This window comes from Phocoena sinus, chromosome 3 (assembly GCF_008692025.1).
Source record: "Phocoena sinus isolate mPhoSin1 chromosome 3, mPhoSin1.pri, whole genome shotgun sequence".
Classification (NCBI taxonomy): Eukaryota; Metazoa; Chordata; class Mammalia; order Artiodactyla; family Phocoenidae; genus Phocoena; species Phocoena sinus.
This window is the reverse complement of record NC_045765.1, coordinates 67,409,081-67,429,564: the sequence shown is the minus strand read 5'-3', so window position 1 is coordinate 67,429,564 and position 20,484 is coordinate 67,409,081. Positions and strand designations below refer to the sequence as shown.

The following is a 20,484-nucleotide window of genomic DNA, read 5'->3' as shown; positions in this document are numbered from 1 at the left end:
AGAACTGATCTTCTTTGGGAGCTTTTATTTATGTCTGAGGTCACCACTGAAACCACTGAATTGAAAAAACAGTGTATAGCTATACTTCAGGACCAGGAAGCTGTCACTGCTGTTGCTGTAAGAACAACTGCCTCATGACACCAAGCAATCTGGAGAATGGACTTAGAATGGACATTATTTCAGAAAAACTTTACAGACCAATATCCCTTATGAATATAGGTGCAAAAATACTGGCAAACCAAACCCACCAACATGTAAAAGGATTATACACCATCACCAAGTGGGATTTATCCTGGGAATGCAAGGTTGGTTCAGTCTGTGAAAGTAAACAGTGTAATATACTGTTATTAATAGAATGAAGGACCAAAACCATATGATCATCCCAATAGAGGAAGAAAAAGCATTTGACAAAATGTACCAGTCTTTCATGATAAAAATATTCAAATGAGGGATAAAAGGGAACTTCTTAACTTGGTAAAAGGTATCTGTGAAAAACCTGTAGCTAACATCATATTTAATGGTAAGGACTGACTGCTTTCTCCCTAAGGTCAGGAATAAGACAGGGTTGCCCACTCTTACCACTTATATACAACATTGTATTGGAGGTTCTAGCCAGGGCAGTTAAGGAAGAAAAAGAAATCAGGCATTCAGATCGGAAAAGAAGTAGTAAAACAACTACACAGTTGACGCTTGAACAGCATGGGGGTTGGGGGGGGCCGACTTTTGCAAGGCAAAAATCCATGTATAACTTATAGTCAACCCTCTGTAGCCAAACAACTGCAGATCATGTAGTACTATAGTTTTTAGTATTGAAAAAAATCTTCACATAAGTGGACCCTTGTAGTTAAAACCTTTGATGTTCAAGGTCACCGGTGTCTCTATTTGCAGATGAAATGATTCTAAGAAAATCCTAAGGAATCTGTAAAAAACAAAAACTAAAAGCTCTTGAAAGCTAATAAACAAGCTCAGCAAGATTTCAGGGTATGAAAGCAATGTACAAAACTCAGCTGTATTTCTGTAAACTAGCAGTGAACACTTTCAAAAATGAAATTAAGAAAACTTCATTTTCCGTAGCATCAAAGAGATGAAGTACTTAGGAATAAATTGAACAGAAGAAGTATAAGACTTGTATACTGAGAATCACAAAACATTGTTGAAAGAAATTAAAGACCTAAATAAGTGGAAGGACATCCTATATTGATGGATTAGAAGACTTAATATTGGCATATATATATGTATTTTTGGCGGGGGTGGTGTCAAGAAGCAAAAACATCTACTGAATATAAAACTAAAAAAGACAGAGTCCTCCTGGGCCCAAGAGACCCATGGCAGGGAGCCAAGAGTTCTGCATCAGCACTGCTCTGGGGAGCCCTGGAAGAAGTCATTGCACACGGTAGTGATGAGGGGTAGAAAAACAGTGTACTCCTGGAAGTCCACCTACTGGTTGCTGTCCTCGGTCCAGATCACCCATCAGCTTCTTCAGGCCCTCCTCATCCACCTTCTCCGCCACAAAGTTGGGCAGCTCCCTGTGCAGAATTCCTTCATCTCCCCCTTAGTCAGCTTGAACTTGTTGCCCTCTTGGTTGGAGTACTTGTGGAAGGTGGTGACCATCACAGCCAGAACCTGCTTCAGGGGACTGGACATCTTGGATCTGGGGCTGCTGGTCTTGGAGGGTCTCCTGGGGAGGTGGGGGTTGGCTGTGGTTCTTCTGGGACCATGAAAGCTGGTGGCAGACATTTTGGGGAGTATCCATCTGCATGAACTCTCCTCGAGGTGGACATCTTGCCCAGGTAACCAAACTGAGACCTGGCTCCACCCAACAGTCTGTAGGCTCCAGTGCTGGGACGCCTCAGGCCAAGCCGCCAACCAGGTGGGAACACAGCCCCACCCATCAGCAGACAGGCTGCCCTAAAACTTCCTGAGCCCACAGCCGTGTCTAGACACCTTAATATTGTTAAGATGGCAATTCTCCCCAAATTGACCCACAGATTCAGTGCAGTTTCTATCAGAATCACAGCTGCCTCATTTGTAAATTGAGAAGCTGAACCTAAAACTTAAATGGAAATGCATGGTATCCAGAATAGCCAAAACAATCTCAAAAATTGGAGGAGTCAGTTCTTGGTTTCAAAGTTTACTACAGTAATGTGTGTGGTATTGATATAGGACAAAAGAATTTCAGGGTTTTTTTTTTTTTTTTTTTCCCCTTTGCGGTACACGGGCCTCTCACTGTTGTGGCCTCTCCCGTTGCGGAGCACAGGCTCCAGACGCACAGGCTCCGGAAGCGCAGGCTCAGCGGCCATGGCCCACGAGCCCAGCAGCCGCTCCGCGGCATGTGGGATCCTCCCGGACCGGGGCACAAACCCGTGTCCCCTGCATCGGCAGGCGGACTCTCAACCACTGCGCCACCAGGGAAGCCCAGAATTTCAGGTTTTAATGACCCTGCTTGTCAGCAGCAAAATTGCCACAAAGACCAGGACGGTGGCCCCATGATACTTCCTTCTTTCATTGCTTATGGATGTATTAGAGTACCTAATTTTCATCCAGAAGCCTAGCTGCAAGAGATTCTGGCAAATGTAGTTTTTAGTTTTCTAGTTTAAGAAAGTACAACTGGGAGGGTGGTATGGCCATTGGGTGAGTCAATTCACAGAGTTTTTCTCTGAGGTCTGATGACTATTGTATGTCCTCTGTATTCAGAAGTAGGGCTCTAAAAATCTGATGGGAAGCTCTACGCATGAGTGGGGCTTCTTGACTAAGCTTCATTGTGTAACAGTGGAATCATTTCACTGGGGACACCCAGTATCAGTGTCTTCAGGTCTTCTCTCTTGGGCTTTGGCTGCACAGTGTACTTTAAGCTGAGGGAGATTGAGAGGCAACATCAGCATCTGTAAAAGTCCACTGGAATTCTCCTGCCTTTTCAGTATGGTAGTGCTGCCTTTGGCTGTACCAGGTGACACCAGGTCTGAGATTCTGTTTTATTCCTTAGAGAGTAAACCTTTCCTCTTTTATCCTGGTGAATGAAGGGCCATTGGCCCAGGAGCATGGAGTGCGATCTGCTTTGCTTCTTAGATAGATTTTCATCTAGTCCTACTTCAGAGTACCAGGGTATCTCTTGCTATCAGCAGTATCTGCAGTATAAATTAGGTTACTTCTCACATAGCCCTGTGTCTGACTTTGGGATTCAGCACTCTTGGGTGGACTAAGCTCGTTTTCACTCATCTAATTTCAGCTTCTAAAATTTTGTTCTTTCCTTGTCAGTTGTTTTCATTGTGAATTTGTTCCTCAGTTGTTTAGTTGTGTTTCTGGAAGGGGTAATAGTGGAGTAATGTCTAATGTGCCATTTTTACCCAGAAGTTACATCAGGTGTTCTTGCAGCACTGTGTACTTTTTTGTCTTAGACAAGAAAGTTGCTGACAAGTTTGATTTGTTAAGACAATTTTGTGTGATTGATTGATTCCCTTATTAGAGTGGAATCTCTCTGTGGACAGGGCTAGTGTCTGATTTTGCTTCTTGTATCAGCACATTTCCTAGCACTCTCTAGGCTCCCCCCAAATAATTATTGACTTAGTAATAACCATTTTTTTAGGAGACTATTTTCCTATAAGATTGGGTTGCATATAACCCATAGAGGAGCAGTGAAATAACTAATGATACTAGTAACTGTATTGTTGGATAAAATCTGGGTTTGAAAAGTGATTTTCTGATGTGAAAAATGGCTATTGGCATAAAATCAGTCTCTTTCTGACCACACTATATAAAATGATCACCCTCCCCTCTTCTCTCTCTCTTTTTAAAAAATAAAATTTATTTATTTATTTATTTTTGGCTGTGTTAGGTCTTCGTTGCTGTGCGTGGGCTTTCTCTAGTGGCGGCAAGCGGGGCTACTCTTCGTTGTGGTGTGCGGGCTTCTCCTGTTGCAGAGCACGGGCTCTAGGTGTGTGGGCTTCAGTAGTTGTAGCACGCGGGCTCAGTAGTTGTAGCTTGCGGGCTCTAGAGTGCAGGCTCGATAGTTGTGGCGCACGGGCTTAGTTGCTCCACAGCCTGTGGGATCTCCATGGACCAGGGGTTGAACCCGTGTCTCCTGCATTGGCAGGTGGATTCTTAACCGCTGCACCACCAGGGAAGTCCCTCTCTAACTCTTTATTCTGATTTATTTTTCTTCAAAATACTGATTACCCCGACTGTATAGGTATTTGTTTATTGTTTGCTTCTCCCCAGTATAGGGTACCTTCCATAAGATCAGATGGTGTATGTATATATATATATATATATATATATATATATATATATATTTTTTTTTTTTTTTTTTTTTTTTTTTTTTGCCGTACGCGGGCCTCCCACTGTTGTGGCCTCTCCCATTGTGGAGCACAGGCTCCGGACGCGCAGGCTCAGCGGCCATGGCCCACGGGCCCAGCCGCTCCGCGGCACATGGGACCTTCCCGGACCGGGGCACAAACCTGTGTCCCCTGCATCGGCAGGTGGACTCTCAACCACTGCGCCACCAGGGAAGCCCAGCTACTCTTATATAAGGTGAACCTGACAATCTATAATAGCTTCTCAAAATTGCTAAGAAGTGATCTAAGCAACCAGAGAGTTGCCTAGTATTTTGCTATAGAATATTATGAATGGGACTTAAAACTGACCTCAGAGTTAGTTTTGGTTTCCGTAAGCTGTTGTTTTATCTGACATGTGAAGGCAGTCATTTAAAAAATCCAGATGTTTGAATTTCTATTTTTTATCTTTAGAAACATGAATGTTTCTTGTCTGTTTTTTTCAGATGTGTAGCTTTTAAAAGTCTGTATTCTTAAGTCTATCAATATTATACTTTGGGTGAATTTTTCCATAAGAATACACATCTCCAACAGATTTTATGCATTTAGCAAGCATTTGGTGAACACAAATTCTTGCCCTTATCTATTCTTGTATATATGCAGTGTAATAATCTTTGGTGGGTTTCATGGAAATGCCATTTAATATCCAAAAACTAATTTTGTATACCTTTTTCTAGATATGTAATTATTCTATCTCTAAGAGACCATCTAATAATTTAGGTCTCATTTTCAATTGCTTTATGTAACACTTTGTTCTTATATTTCTGTATATGAGAATCAATGAACAAGGGCAAAAGTACTTGCAAAAAAAGTGAAAATTAATGGCGCTTGTAAAAGAAGGAATCCAAACCCAAGCATGTGTATAGATCCCATACTGAAAATGAACATGGATTCTTTGTTCACGGGTACATAATAGGTGATTTAGAAAAGCTGAGTTCAGGGACTTTTGTGGCTGTGTTACTAGTCAAACTAGAAAATTCATTCAGCTGAGCGTCTGTGATACATACTGACTTGTATGGTATAAACTGACCAGTGAAATGTTAACAGAAAGGCAATAATTTGCCAATGCTTGATTAATTAAAACTGTAATTTTTAATTAACAGTTTTTTAATTTAAAAACTGTTCTGTAATGTGTTTCAGATTATGTCCTAAGTATGTGTTTGTCCCTCCAGTTCTGCTTCTTAGTTTTTGTTTCACACTAATTCTTTGTTCCCTGTTTAAGTGGTCAGTCTAATTTTTCAAGTGTTAAAATTACAATATGATTCAAGTAGTTATTATATCTTACTAGGTCTTAAGTTATTTTCTGTCATATATATGTGATATGACTTTATTTAAATGCTCTACAATTACTACCTAGCAATGATGCATTAACCCTCATTCATTTTCTAGCAATTCTGTAATTGGTTGCATTTCTTTCTTTCTTTCTTTTTTTAAATATTTATTTATTTTGGCTGTGCTGGGTCTTAGTTGCGTCACATGGGATCTTCATTCCGGCATGCAGGATCTTTAGTCACGGCACGTGGACTTCTTAGTTGCAGCATGCAGGCTTCTTAGTTATGGCATGCATGTGGGATCTAGTTCCCCAACCAGGGATTGAACCTGGGCCCCCTGCATTGGTAGTGCGAAGTCCTACCCACTGGACCGCCAGGGAAGTCCCGGTTGCATTTTCTAATCTCCACTTCCTTATTGGTGGGAGTAGTGTGGAATGGGGTACCCTTAGACAAATAAAGGATACCCCTGAGGGAGTGGGATACTTGAGTCATCCAAACAGAAAGGATAGTACACAGTCCTAAGCGAGCAGACACTGAGTTCCAGAGCCAGGTAGTTCATTCAGTGCGGAAGCCAGGGTTGAAATGCTGATCCGAAAACAAGTCAAGTTCAAAGAGTTGGTAAGTTGAAAAGCCAAGATGATTAAAGCAGTGAAGTACAGTGGTATTGATGGTAGTCAGAGGTGGTCAGGAGTAATTCAGAAAGTAGCAAGTAACGAGTTGCATTTAGGTTAGTCCTACAGGTCTCAGGAGATTATAAGGACAGGTCTCAGATTGTTAATTAGAACCAGGTTCTGTTGGAGAAGTACATCACTGAGGCTATGTCTTAACTCTTGACTCACTGCTATAGAATGTTAACAGGAATGTAAATGTATCCTTTCCAGTTGATTATTTTTTTTAATGGTCAGATATTCGATTAGACCTGGTTGCTTGCTATGACTGACAGTCAAGCTTACTTGAAATGAAAGCTAATTTTATTTATTTTTATTTATAGATAAGAGTTTTAAAATATTTATTTTATTATCATTTATTTTGGCAGCGTTAGGTCTTCATTGCTGCGCGTGGGCTTTCTCTATTTGTGGCGAGCGGGGGCTACTCTTCACTGGGGTGTGCGGGCTTCTCATTGCAGTGGCTTCTCTTATTGCGGAGTATGGGCGCTAGGCACGTGGTCTTCAGTAGTTGTGGCTCGCGGATTCTAGAGTGCAGGCTCAGTAGTTGTGGCACACGGGCTTAATTGCTCCGTGGCATGTGGGATCTTCCCAGACCAGGGCTTGAACCCGTGTCCCCTGCATTGACAGGCAGATTCTTAACCACTGCGCCATCAGGGGAGCCCTAATTTTGTTTATTAAGGAAGGAAATTCTTTTTAATTTTTTTTTAAGGAAGGAAATTCTTAATTAGAATAGATTGTTAATTACATTTTATAAAACTTTTTTTTTTTTTTTTTTGCGGTATGCGGACCTCTCACTACTGTGGCCTCTCCTGTTGTGGAGTACAGGCTCCAGACGCGCAGGCTCAGCGGCCATGGCTCACGGGCCCAGCTGCTCCGTGGCACATGGGATCTTCCCGGCCCGGGGCACGAACCCGTGTCCCCTGGATCGGCAGGTGGACTCTCAACCACTGCGCCACCAGGGAAGCCCTTTATAAAACTTTTTTCTTAGCTGCAATTAAAGTTTAGGTTCTCACGTGAACATTTACAGTAAATCGGTATGTTTTCTGACTTACACTCAGCAGTGTGCATACTTGAGAATGTCTCTTTATCTGGAGGTAGGAATAGGCAGGTCAGTAAGTGAACAAATCCAGTTAGGAAATATACTCAAAGAAAAATGCCAACCTCTTCAGTGATACTTTCTGATAACTTTGGATTCCTGTCTAAATTACTCTTTGTTCCGGAGCATTGTCAGATGTTACTCTGTGCTTAGGTAATGTGTATTTTTCTATTCATGTGCGAATGTTTTATGATGTCAGTTTTGCAGGTTTCTGCACTTTGACCATGTGCTGGTAATTAGCTCAAGACGTCCTGCATCATTTTTTTAAAAACAAATTTATTTTATTCATTTATTTTTGACTACATTGGGACTTCGTTGCTCTGTGTGGGCTTTCTCTAGTTGTGGCGAGCGGGGGGCTACTCTTCATTGCAGTGTGTGGGCTTCTCATTGCCGTGGCTTCTCTTCTTGTGGAGCATGGGCTCTAGGCGCGTGGGCTTCAGTAGTTGTGGCATGAGGGCTCAGTAGTTGTGGCTCGTGGGCTCTAGAGCGCAGCCTCAGTAGTTGTGGCACATGGGCTTAGTTGTTCCGCGGCATGTGGGATCTTCTCGGACCAGGGCTCGAACCCGTGTCCCGTGCATTGGCAGGCGGATTCTTAACCACTACACCACCAGCGAAGCCCTCCTGCATCTTTTTTTTTTTTTTTAATGATAATAAGGGTTTATTTCTCACTCCTATGTCCTATAAAGGCTCAGCTGCCACTCCGTTCCATATCTCCATACTGAAGCCAAGCTGATGGAGTAGCCTCTCCTGGGAACATTTCCTGTCATTGAGACAGAGGGAAAGAAAGATGGGAAACTATGTTCTTAGTGTCACTTCTGCCCACTTTTCATTGGCCAAGTGAGCCCATAGCTCCTCTGGAGTTCAGCAGGGCAGGCTTTTATTTATTTTTTTGTAAGTATATTTATTTTTGAATTTTATTTTATTTATTTTTTTATGCAGCAGGTTCTTATTAGTTATCCATTTTACACATATTAGTATATATATGGCAATTCCAATCTCCCAATTCATCACACCACCACCACCACCCCGCCACTTTCCCCCCTTGGTGTCCATGTTTGTTCTCTACATCTGTGTCTTAATTTCTGCCCTGCAAACCAGTTCACCTATACCATTTTTCTAGGTTCCACATATATGCGTTAATATATGATAGTTGTTTTTCTCTTTCTGACTTACTTTACTCTGTATGACAGTCTCTTGCTCCATCCACGTCTCTACAAATGACCCAATTTCGTTCCTTTTTATGGCTGAGTAATATTCCGTTGTATACGTGTACCACATCTTCTTTATTCATTTGTCTGTCAGTGGGCATTTAGGTTGCTTCTGTGTCCTGGCTATTGTAAATAGTGCTGCAGTGAACATTGGGGTGCATGTGTCTTTTTGAATTATGGTTTTCTCTGGGTATATGCCCAGTAGTGGGATTGCTGGGTCATATGGTAATTCTATTTTTAGTTTTTTAAGGAACCTCCATACTGTTCTCCATAGTGGCTGTATCAATTTACATTCCCACGAACAGTGCAAGAGTGTTCCCTTTTCTCCACACCCTCTCCAGCATTTGTTGTTTGTAGATTTTCTGATGATGCCCATTCTAACTGGTGTGAGGTGATGCCTCATTGTAGTTTTGATTTGCATTTCTCTAATAATTAGTGATGTTGAGCATCTTTTCATGTGCTTCTTGGCCATCTGTATGTCTTCTTTGGAGAAATGTCTATTTAGGTCATCTGCCCATTTTTGGATTGGGTTGTTTGTTTTTCTAATATTGAGCTCCATGAGCTGTTTATTTATTTTGGAGATGAATCGTTTGTCCGTTGATTAGTTTGCAAATATTTTCTCCCATTCTGAGGACTGTCTTTTCATCGTAGTTTCCTTTGCTGTGCAAAAGCTTTTAAGTTTCATTAGGTCCCATTTGTTTATCTTTTTTTTTTTTTTTTTTTTTTTTGCGGTACGCGGGCCTCTCACTGTTGTGGCCTCTCCCGCTGCGGAGCACAGGCTCCGGACGCGCAGGCTCAGCGGCCATGGCTCACGGGCCCAGCCGCTCCACGGCATGTGGGATCCTCCCGGACCGGGGCACGAACCCGCGTCCCCTGCATCGGCAGGCGGACTCTCAACCACTGCGCCACCAGGGAAGCCCCCATTTGTTTATCTTTGTTTTTATTTCCATTACTCTAGGAGATGGATCAAAAAAGATCTTATTGTGATTTATGTCAAAGAGGGTTCTTCCTATGTTTTTCTCTAAGAGTTTTATAGTGTCCGGTCTTACATGTAGGTCTCTAATCCAGTTTGAGTTTATTTTTGTGTATGGTGTTAGGGAGTGTTCTAATTTCATTCTTTTACATGTAGCTGTCCAGTTTTCCCAGCACCACTTATTGAAGAGACTCTTTCCTCCATTGTATATCCTTGCTTCCTTTGTCATAGATTAGTTGACCATAGGTGCATGGGTTGATCTCTGGGCTTTCTATCCTGTTTAATTGATCTATATTACTGTTTTTGTTCCAGTACCACATTGTCTTGATTACTGTAGCTTTGTAGTATAGTCTGAAGTCAGGGAGCCTGATTCTTCCAGCTCCATTTTTTCCCCTCAAGACTGCTTTGGCTCTTCGGGGTCTTGGGTGTCTCCATACAAATTTTACGATTTTTTGTTCTAGTTCTGTGAAAACTGCCATTGGTAATTTGATAGGGATTGCATTGAATCTGTAGATTGCTTTGGGTAGTATAGTCATTTTGACAATATTGATTCTTCCAATCCAAGAACATGATATATCTTGCCATCTGTTTGTATCATCTATAATTTCTTTCATCAGTGTCTTATAGTTTTCTGCATACAGGTCTTTTGTCTCCCTAGGTAGATTTTTCCTAGGTATTTTATTCTTTATGTTGCAATGGTAAATGGGAGCTTTTCCTTAATTTCTCTTTCAGATTTTTCATCATTAGTGAATAGGAATGCAAGAGATTTCTGTGCATTAAGTTTGTATCCTGCAACTTTACCAAATTCATTGATTAGCTCTAGTAGTTTTCTGGTGACATCTTCAGGATTGTCTATGTGTAGTATCATGTCATCTGCAAACAGTGAGCTTTACTTCTTCTTTTCCAATTTGTATTCCTTTTATTTCTTTTTCTTCTCTGATTGCTGTGGCTAGGACTTCCAGAACTATGTTGAATAATAGTGGTGAGAGTGGACATCCTTGTCTTGTTCCTGATCTTAGAGGAAATGGTTTCAGTTTTTCACCATTGAGAATGATGTTTGCTGTGGGTTTGTCGTATATGGCCTTTATTATGTTGAGGTAGGTTCCCCCTATGCCCACTTTCTGGAGAGTTTTTATCATAAATGGGTGTTGAATTTTGTCTAAAGCTTTTTTCTGCATCTATTGAAATGATCATATGGTTTTTATTCTTCAATTTGTTAATATGGTGTATCACGTTGATCAATTTGCATATGTTGAAGGATCCTTGCATCACTGTGATAAATCCCACTTGGTCATGCTGTATGATCCTTTTAATGTGCTGCTGGATTCTATTTGCTAGTAATTTGTTGAGGATTTTTGCATGTATGTTCATCAGTGACATTGGTCTGTAGTTTTCTTTATTTGTAGTATCTTTGTCTGGTTTTGGTATCAGGGTGGTGGTGGCCTTATAGAATGAGTTTGGGAGTGTTTCTTCCTCTGTAATTTTTTGGAAGAGTTTGAGAGGGATGGGTGTTAGCTTTTCTCTAAGTGTTTGGTAGAATTCACCTGTGAAGCCATCTGGTCCTGGACTTTTGTTTGTTGGAAGATTTTTAATTACTGTTTCAATTTCATTACTTGTGATTGGTCTGTTCATATTTTCTATTTCTTCCTGGTTCAGTCTTGGAAAATTATACCTTTCTAAGAATTTGTCCATTTCTTCCAGGTTGTCCATTTTATTGGCATAGAACTGCTGTAATAGTCTCTTAGGATGCTTTGTATTTCTGCAGTGTCTGTTGTAACTTTTCCTTTTTCATTTCTAATTTTATTGATTTGAGTCCTCTCCCTCTTTTTCTTGATGAGTCTGGCTAATAATGGCTTATCAATTTTTTTTATCTTCTCAAGGAACCAGCTTTTAGTTTTATTGATCTTTGCTATTGTTTTCTTTGTTTCTATTTCATTTATTTCTGCTCTGATCTTTATGATTTCTTTCCTTCTGCTAACTTTGGGGTTTTGTTTGTTCTTTCTCTAGCTCCTTTAGGTGTAAGGTTAGGTTGTTTATTTGAGATGTTTGTTGTTTCCTGAGGTAGGATTGTATTGCTATAAACTTCCTTCTTAGAACTGCTTTTGCTGCATCCCATAGGTTTTGGATCATCGTATTTTCATTGTTATTTGTCTCTAGGTAGTTTTTGATTTCCTCTTTGATTTCTTCAGTGATCTCTTGGTTATTTAGTAGCGTATTGTTTAGCCTCCATGTGTTTGTGTTTTTTATGTTTTTTTTCCCTGTAATTGATTTCTAATGTCATAGCATTGTGGTCAGAAAAGATGCTTGGTAAGATTTCAATTTTCTTAAATTTACTGAGGCTTGATTTGTGACCCAAGATGTGATTTATCCTGGAGAATGTTCCATGCACACTTGAGAAGAAAGTGTAATCTTTTGTTTTTGGATGGAATGTGCTATTAATCTCAATTAAATCTATCTGGTTTATTGTGTCATTTAAAGCTTGTGTTTCCTTATTAATTTTCTGTTTGGATGATCTGTCCATTGGTGTAAGTGAGGTGTTAAAGTCCCCCACTATTAATTGTGTTACTGTCGATTTCTTCTTTTATAGTTGTTAGCAGTTGCCTTATGTATTGAGGTGCTCCTACGTTGGGTGCATATATATTTATAATTGTTATATCTTCTTGGATTGATCCCTTGATCATTATATAGTGTCCTTTGTAACATTCTTTATTTTAAAGTCTATTTTATCTGATACGAGTATTGCTACTCCAGCTTTCTTTTGATTTCCATTTGCATGGAATATCTTTTTCCATTCCCTCACTTTCAGTCTGTGTGTGTCCCTAGGTCTGAAGTGGGTCTCTTATGGATAGCATATATATGGGTCTTGTTTTTGTATCCATTCAGCAAGCCTGTGTCTTTTGGTTGGAGCATTTAATCCATTCATGTTTAAGGTAATTATTGATATGTATGTTCCTATTATTTTCTTAATTGTTTTGGGTTTGTTTTTGTAGGTCCTTTTCTTCTCTTGTGTTTCCCACTTAGAGACATTCCTTTAGCATATGTTGTAGAGCTTGTTTGGTGGTGCTGAGTTCTATTAGCTTTTGCTTGTCTGTAAAGCTTTTGATTTCTCCATCGAATCTGAATGAGATCCTTGCTGAATAGAGTAAACTTGGTTGTAGGTTCTTCCCTTGCCTCACTTTAAATATGTAATGCCACTCCTTTCTGGCTTGTAGAGTTTCTGCTGAGAAATCAGCTGTTAACCTTATGGGAGTTCCCTTGTATGTTATTTGTCGTTTTTCCCTTGCTGCTTTCAGTAATTTTTCTTTGTCTTTAATTTTGCCAGCTTGATTACTATGTGTCTCTGCGTGTTTCTCCTTGGATTTATCCTGTATGGGACGCTCTGTGCCTCCTGGACTTGGGTGGCTATTTCCTTTCCCAGGTTAGGGAAGTTTTCAACTATAATCTCCAAATATTTTCTTGGGTCCTTTCTCTCTCTCTTCTCCTTCTGGGACCCCATAATGCAAATGTTGTTGTGTTTAATGTTGTCCCAGAGGTCTCTTAGGCTGACTTCATTTCTTTTCATTCTGTTTTCTTCATTCTGTTCTGCAGCAGTGAATTCCACCATTCTGTCTTCCAGGTCACTTATCCGTTCTTCTGCCTCGGTTATTCTGATATTGATTCCTTCTAGTATAGTTTTCATTTCAGTTATTGTATTGTTCATCTCTGTTTGTTTGTTCTTTAATTCTTCTAGGTCTTTGTTAAACATTTCTTGCATCTTCTCGATCTTTGCCTCCATTCTTTTTCCAAGGTCCTGGATCATCTTCACTATCATTATTCTGAATTCATTTTCTGGAATGTTGCCTATCTCCACTTCATTTAGTTGTTTTTCTGGGGTTTTATCTTGTTCCTTCATCTGGTACATAGCCCTCTGCCTTTTCACCTTGTCTGTCTTTTTGTGAATATGGTTTTTGTTCCACAGGCTGCAGGATTGTAGTTCTCCTTGCTTCTGCTGTCTGCCCTCTGGTGGTTGAGGCTATCTGAGAGGCTTGTGGAAGTTTCCTGATGGGAGGGACTGGTGGTGGGTAGAGCTGGCTCTTGCTCTGGTGGGCGGAGCTCAGTAAAAGTTTAATCTGCTTGTCTGCTGATTTGTGGGGCTGGGTTCCCTCCCTGTTGGTTGTTTGGCCTGTGATGACCCAACACTGGAGCCTCCTCGGGCTCTTTGGTGGGGCTAGTGGCAGACTCTGGGAGGGCTCACGCCAAGGAGTACTTCCCAGAACTTCTACTGCCAGTGTCCTTGTCCTCATGGTGAGACACAGCCACCCCCTGCCTCTGCAGGAGACCCTCCAACACTAGCAGGTAGGTCTGGTTCAGTCTCCTGTGGGGGTCACTGCTCCTTCCCCTGGGTCCCGATGGGCACACTACTTTGTGTGTGCCCTCCAAGAATGGAGTCTCTGTTTCCCTGAGTCCTGTCGAAGTCCTGCAATCAAATCCCACTAGCCTTCAAAGTCTGATTCTCTAGGAATTCCTCCTCCTGTTGCCGGACCCCCAGGTTGGGAAGCCTGACATGGGGCTCAGAACCTTCACTCCAGTGGGTGGACTTCTGTGGTATAAGTGTTCTCCAGTTTGTGAGTCACCAACCGAGCTGTTACGGGATTTGATTTTATTGTGATTGCACCCCTCCTACTGTCTCATTGTGGTGTCTCCTTTGTTTTTGGATGTGGGGTATCATTTTTTGTGAGTTCCAGTGTCTTCCTGTCGATGATTTTTCAGCAGTTAGTTGTGATTCTGGTGCTCTTGCAAGAGGTAGTGGGAGCACGTCCTTCTACTCCACCATTTTGAACCAATCTACCTGCATCATTTTTAATGAATGAAAAATAATACAACTAGAAAACTATGACATCAGTTATGTTCAAGATGTTAACTTGCTGCTTGGCCCACGTTTGTCCTTGTTGTGCTTGTATGGCATATAAAACTTACTGATTTGTGGCTTCTTAGCAGATGGAGACTTGAGTGTAAGCAAAAATTTCTTTCATGACCCATCTAGCCTTGGAAATTGGCAAGGTAATAGGGAGGACATCTAGGAATGTGAATTTTAGAGATTACAGAAGTGTCACAGTTATTTTTTCTTGTAGGAAAGGACGTGATATTTTACATCGCATAAAAAAAAGCAGAGCGAGTTTTTGGGGGGAGTGTATGGGGGATTTTCATTTAACAATTACCAAAACACTCATTGTCTACAGGTTGTCTATACAGAAGATAAAAGAATAATAAGTCATGGCCTTTGCCCTCAAAGAGTTCTGTCTCTCAGGGTAGATAAGTATATCCACAAATAGTTAGGGTCAGTATGGTAAGTGTAATATAAGTATGTGCCACGTGCAGAAGCAGTTTTCGACTCTCTTCCCTCAAGCCAGGGCGTATATGGGGTTAGCTTTTATTTGTTTTAAGCACATTTCCAACTTCTGATGTATATCTGCTTAATTTGTTCAGTAATGTAAAAGTTACAACTTTAAGAAAGAATTTATAATGGAACAATTTATATTTTTACAGAGTAACGGTGGTATAAGTGACTAAGAACTTGACATCAGATTTCAGCTGGTACCATTGCAGGGCTAGAGGGTACCTATCACAATAAGATAATAGCATATCCTACTCAACCCCTTAGTCCACCACTCCTTGTCTTATCTGGTCTTGATTTTTGTTGAAGAAATCACCATATTCTAGCCATTTAGGTGTACTGTCGTAATTTTTGGCTTCTCGAATTTCCTACACTCCACAAGACCATTGCGCAGTAATTTCACTTGTGCTACAACATTCTGAATTTGGAATCATGACATGTATTATTATCTATTAAGCCAATGAAATCAAACAGACAGAACATGCAGTAGCCAGTAAAATTGGTGTGAATTTTTTTTTTTTTTTTAATTCAGTATCCTTCTTGGTGTGCCATTTTGGTTTCTGGGAAGCACAGGTTCACTCTCCTGCCTTGAGGCACCATGTTCAGAAGCACCACATTATGATCTGAGACTTAAATATTGGACAGTGGTGCAGTAGAATTTTTGTAACTGTTAAGTAATTTTGAGTAAGTAGCTTTTGTAAATATTGTGCAATTCTCTATTATGGTATTTTTCCCTGTCAGCTCTGGTCATTTATATAGTGAGGTAAAGTAATAGCTCCTCCACAAGCACTGATTCTTTTCTATGGTGTTCCTAGCTTTCAGACCCAGCACTTGTATGAACTAGGCATTTTTGTTACAAAGTAGTGACTGTATGGAATTTTTTTCCCTCCAACAGTCCATCCCCCACCACCACCTTCCTAAACAAAGTCTTCAGGGAAAGGCTGCCATCTTGTGGTTTTTAAAAATACAGGATTTAAGAAAAAAATTATTGTGATATGACTGCTGAGATTTTATGTGTGTACGTAGTTGTTGTATAATACCAAAATGAGTAAGAAATGAGTACTATTAAATCTTCTCTTCAAACTACCTTTGCTTATCCTTTGGATAGCTGTTTTCTTCATTTTATTATAATATTACAATATTTTTAAAAAGTTCTATTAACTAAAGATTCCTCTGTTAAACCCACTCTCACACATCAGTAGTAGAAATACTTGTCTGTAATATCAGTTTTAATTAAGAACAGCTATCAAAAATTTTTATGTTATTAAGCTTTGCCCATATGACTAATTAATGATAATGGACTTATTTGGATTAAAAAATACTGATCTTTAAAATATAATTATTTGACAAAATATATCCTAAGGAATCTTAATTTTATAATGTAGAATTCCATTGAATAAAAAGTGATATTTAGAAGTAAAAGAAACCTTAATTTGAGTTTCATTCTTGGGTAGTTAATAGTATAAACAGGAAAAATTAACTTTTTCCTTTTTTTTTTTTTTTTTGCGGTACTCGGGCCCCTCACTGTTGTGGCCTCTCCCGTTGCGGAGCACAGGCTCCGGACGCGCAGGCTCAGCCGCTCCGCGGCATGTGGGATCCTCCCGGACAGGGGCACGAACCCGCGTCCCCTGCATCGGCAGGCGGACTCTCAACCACTGCGCCACCAGGGAAGCCCAGGAAAAATTAACTTTTCTTCAAAATACTAGGAAGCCCCTTATTTGTAGTTAAGGAAATTTTAAAATCACCTCTTATGTAAGAAATGGAAACTACTTGCAAGCTTAGGGTCAGTTAATTCTTAGGTAATGTCAAAAGGGGGGTCAGTTAATTCTTAGGTAGTGTCAAAGGAGTTTCTATATATCATCAAGTCATAAATATTATTTTTCAAAGTACATTTCATTTTCACTTAATCTCATCGTTTATCTTGATTTATGTCTCCTGTACATCTTGTTTTATAATATTCATTGTATTTAAAAAATAGCAAATTTCCATTTTCTTCAAAAATGTTTTAGTGAAGCATATAGATGTCTCTTTATAGAAAAAGGAGGACTTGTGCTCATCCCTCAGAGACAACCAGGATTCTGGTACGTTGGGCCTATGGACATTTTAGACCTAGAGTCATTCCTAATCAGGGAAGGGAAATCATTGAAAGAGAAAGTTATTATTCACCAAAACTCTAGATATAGTGTTCCTGAATTGCTCCTGTAATTTTACTAGGTATGGCAGCCTTTATTTAAATTGCCTCTTCTTTTATTTCCCCCTTTAAGCAGGGAGGGAGAAGGCTTCAAGTCAGAGGTATAATTTGATTTCTTGCACTTTTTCAAATGTCTTGCAGTTATGCTAAGAAAGAATCTGATCTTAATGGAGCCCAGATCAAGCTTCGAGAATACGATAGCAGCGCGAATTCAAAAGATGCAGCTCTGGCTACTGCACTTGGTGATAAAAAAAGTTCTAGAGAGTGATTTGGAGGATCTGAAGGATCAGATTGCCCAGGTAAGGTAAACTCTGCTCTTGAGCCGTATTGTGGCAGGTTAATTGCCCCATTTGTCTTGATTGATTGATTGTAAATTTATTTTATGCTTTTTACTTTTAAAAATTTATTAAGTTATTTTGGTGGGTGGTTAACCTGCAAGGATAGCCTTGAACTAACATGTAAAGCACGCTCACCTCTCAGTCCTTGTGTCTGGATTATGCAGATCTTGTTGCTGCTCTCCGTCCTCTCTGTTGTGCTTATGCTCATTCTGTTTCTTGCTCTCACAGCCTATTTTCATTATTGTACCAAAATGTGAGCTAAGAAGAGAGAAGGTGTCATAATGGTGCTCTGCACACAGGAAAAATGAAAGTGGTAGCTAAAATTGTTAGTTTGAGTTTTGAAATGTAAGTCATAGGTTTCTGTTCATTCCCTGTTGCCGTTTACCAAATTTGAGAGGTGTTTTGATGTGACACTCTGTGGGTGGGACCAGCAGTTGAACCCACAGTTCTGTGATAAATTGTTATCATGAGGGACTCTCATACATTAACAAATAGATAGAAATTGTAATACTTGATTTGATTCAATCCGTAGGTATCTATTAAATTCATTGCTAAATGGTTGCTGTATAATTTTCATTAATTCTTTTTCCTTATATTAGTTGGAAGCCTCTTTAGCTGCTGCGAAAAAACAGTTAGCAGATGAAACTTTACTTAAAGTGGATTTGGAGAATCGCTGTCAGAGCCTTACTGAGGACTTGGAGTTTCGTAAAAACATGTACGAGGAGGTAATTATATATAATTTTATTTTTTTAAGGCATGGAGAGATCCCAAAGGCTTTGTTATAAGCTATACGTATGAAAAATGGGAAGAATTTTGTAGGCAAATTATTTAAGGCACTGATGCTAAAGGACTGCGAGGAAGAACTCAGGGTGCTTATGGTAAACTTAAAAGCTTTTACTTCCATCTAACTTAAAAAGGCTTGGCTACAGCTGTTAATTACTATCAACCTCTGCATTTGTATTAGTTATATGTTTTGCCTAACAAATTACTTCAAATTAACAAATTACTTCAAAAACTTAGTAACTTAAACCACGGACTTTTATTATCTCACAGTTTCTGAAGATCAGGGATCTGAGAGCTGCTTAACTGGATGGTTGTTTCAGGGTCTCTCATGAGGTTGTAGTCAGGCTTTCAGCCTGGGCTGCAAGAACCGGTTTGGAGTTCATTCGTAGGTTTTTGGCCAGAGGTATCAGTTCAGCATGGGCTTCTCTATAGGGCTGCTCATGATAGGACTCTTCGAGCGGAGTGATGAGAGAGAGAGCAAGACAAGCCACATTAACTTCTATTAACTAATCCCAAAGTGATATACCCTCACTCCCCATCACACAGACCAACCAAGATGCACTATGGAAGGGGAATCACACAGCGGGTGAATACCGGGAGGCAGCAACCACTGGGGGCTGGTTACCCAGAGCTTATAGTTATATATGTATATCTAACAGTATCATTTATAAGCCGTAACTTCTGGTTAAGCCTTGAGGGTGAAGGTAGCAACATTTGCCAAAAAAGAAGTATACTGTAATACAGTTGAAGAAAGGGGAATATATATTTTCTCAAATTGAAGAGGGTTGGAGTTCACCCAGGTTAGAGAACATGCAGTTAAATACATAATGTTTTTACAAGTAATGTAATTTTGAAAACGGTGACTAACAATGCTTTTAAAAATAGAAATTTTTTGTAGAAGTTAAATAATTTTTTTTATTTGGAGAGAAAAAATAATATAATAAAAATATGACCATTTTTTATGACAATATAGTATTAAACTAGGTATTGTGGGGGCAAAGTGCACTCACTGGATGAGCAGCCAGACTTTGGACAGTTCTTGAGTCAGTTTCCTATTTAAAAATGAAATATCAGTACCTGCTATTTTTTTCTTCAAGGTGTGGTGAGATCAACGTGGAATATTGTGTGTGATAGCTTCTTGTAAACTACAGTGAATGCTGTCATATAATAATAATTATTATTATCATTATTATTATTTTCAGTAAATCTATTTATTATTTATTTTTGGCTGCATTGGGTCTTCGTTGCCGCATGCGGGCTTTCTCTAGTTGCGGCGAGTGGGGGCTACTCTTTGTTGTGGTGCACGGGTTTCTCATTGCAATGGCTTCTCTTGTTGCCAAGCACGGGCTCTAGGCACTTGGGCTTAGTTGCTTCCGCGGCATGTGGGATCTTCCTGGACCAGGGCTTGAACCCGTGTCCCCCTGCATTGGCAGGTGGATTCTTAACCACAGCACCACCAGGGAAGTCCCTGTCATATAATTATTAACTACAGTTCTGCTTATAAATTGAAGTATCTTTATATTAAGTTGACCTACATTTTTGTTTTGTTTTGTTAAAATTGTCCGTGATTTATTATTTCTAACTTTTGACGCTGTGTGTACTCCCGCATCTTTAAACCAGGAATTGCGTATTTTTTTTCTTTGTAAGTCACTGATTCTACATAAAAATGTTAAGTGAAAAACGGCATCAGTAAAAAGTAATTAGTATTTTTAGAATGTTTGGGTAGCAACTTTGAATTTTGGGGTTTTGCCTTTTTGAGAATGAATTTAAAATATTCCTCATTTCTTTTTTTTAACATGGAGAATAAAATTCTCTGCAATAAATTATCGTAAATTCCTTATTATGAACAGTTTAGGGGTTAAGGAAAGAGGAAGGAGAAAAACAGGAAGAAGAGGAAAGGAGGGCAGACGAAGTGCAAAATGATTAGTAGGTACTCAATATTTGTTGAACTAAACCTTTCATTTGCATAATTTTTTATGATTTAAGTATCATTCGCGTCATCATATAGATGTGAGCCTTGGGAGATTAATGGCAGAACTGGAATTTGAACCCTGGGTTTCTGATTCTATCGAGTGCAATCTGCCTCTGGTTAAGAGAAAAATGAGGAAATGCAAAGAAAAACTGCATGCTGTAAGATGATACAGAAACATGTTCTTCTTATATCCCCCTCTTGTGGCCTCCTTTAATTATTGCCATTAAAGACAGATCCGTTGTATTTTCAGAGCTAGAAGCTAGAATGAAAATTTTATTCTTG

The 20,484-nt window shown here is 39.7% G+C and overlaps 1 protein-coding gene across 1 annotated transcript in view; it reads left to right on the top strand.

The window, feature by feature from the left end:
* LMNB1 (lamin B1) overlaps positions 1 to 20,484 on the top strand; it is a 69,450-nt gene that overhangs the window by 15,925 nt on the left and 33,041 nt on the right. Inside the window, 3 exon segments of the mRNA XM_032627947.1 lie at positions 17,251 to 17,365; positions 17,367 to 17,408; positions 18,047 to 18,172. Of these exon segments, the coding sequence (XP_032483838.1) occupies positions 17,251 to 17,365; positions 17,367 to 17,408; positions 18,047 to 18,172 (283 nt within the window).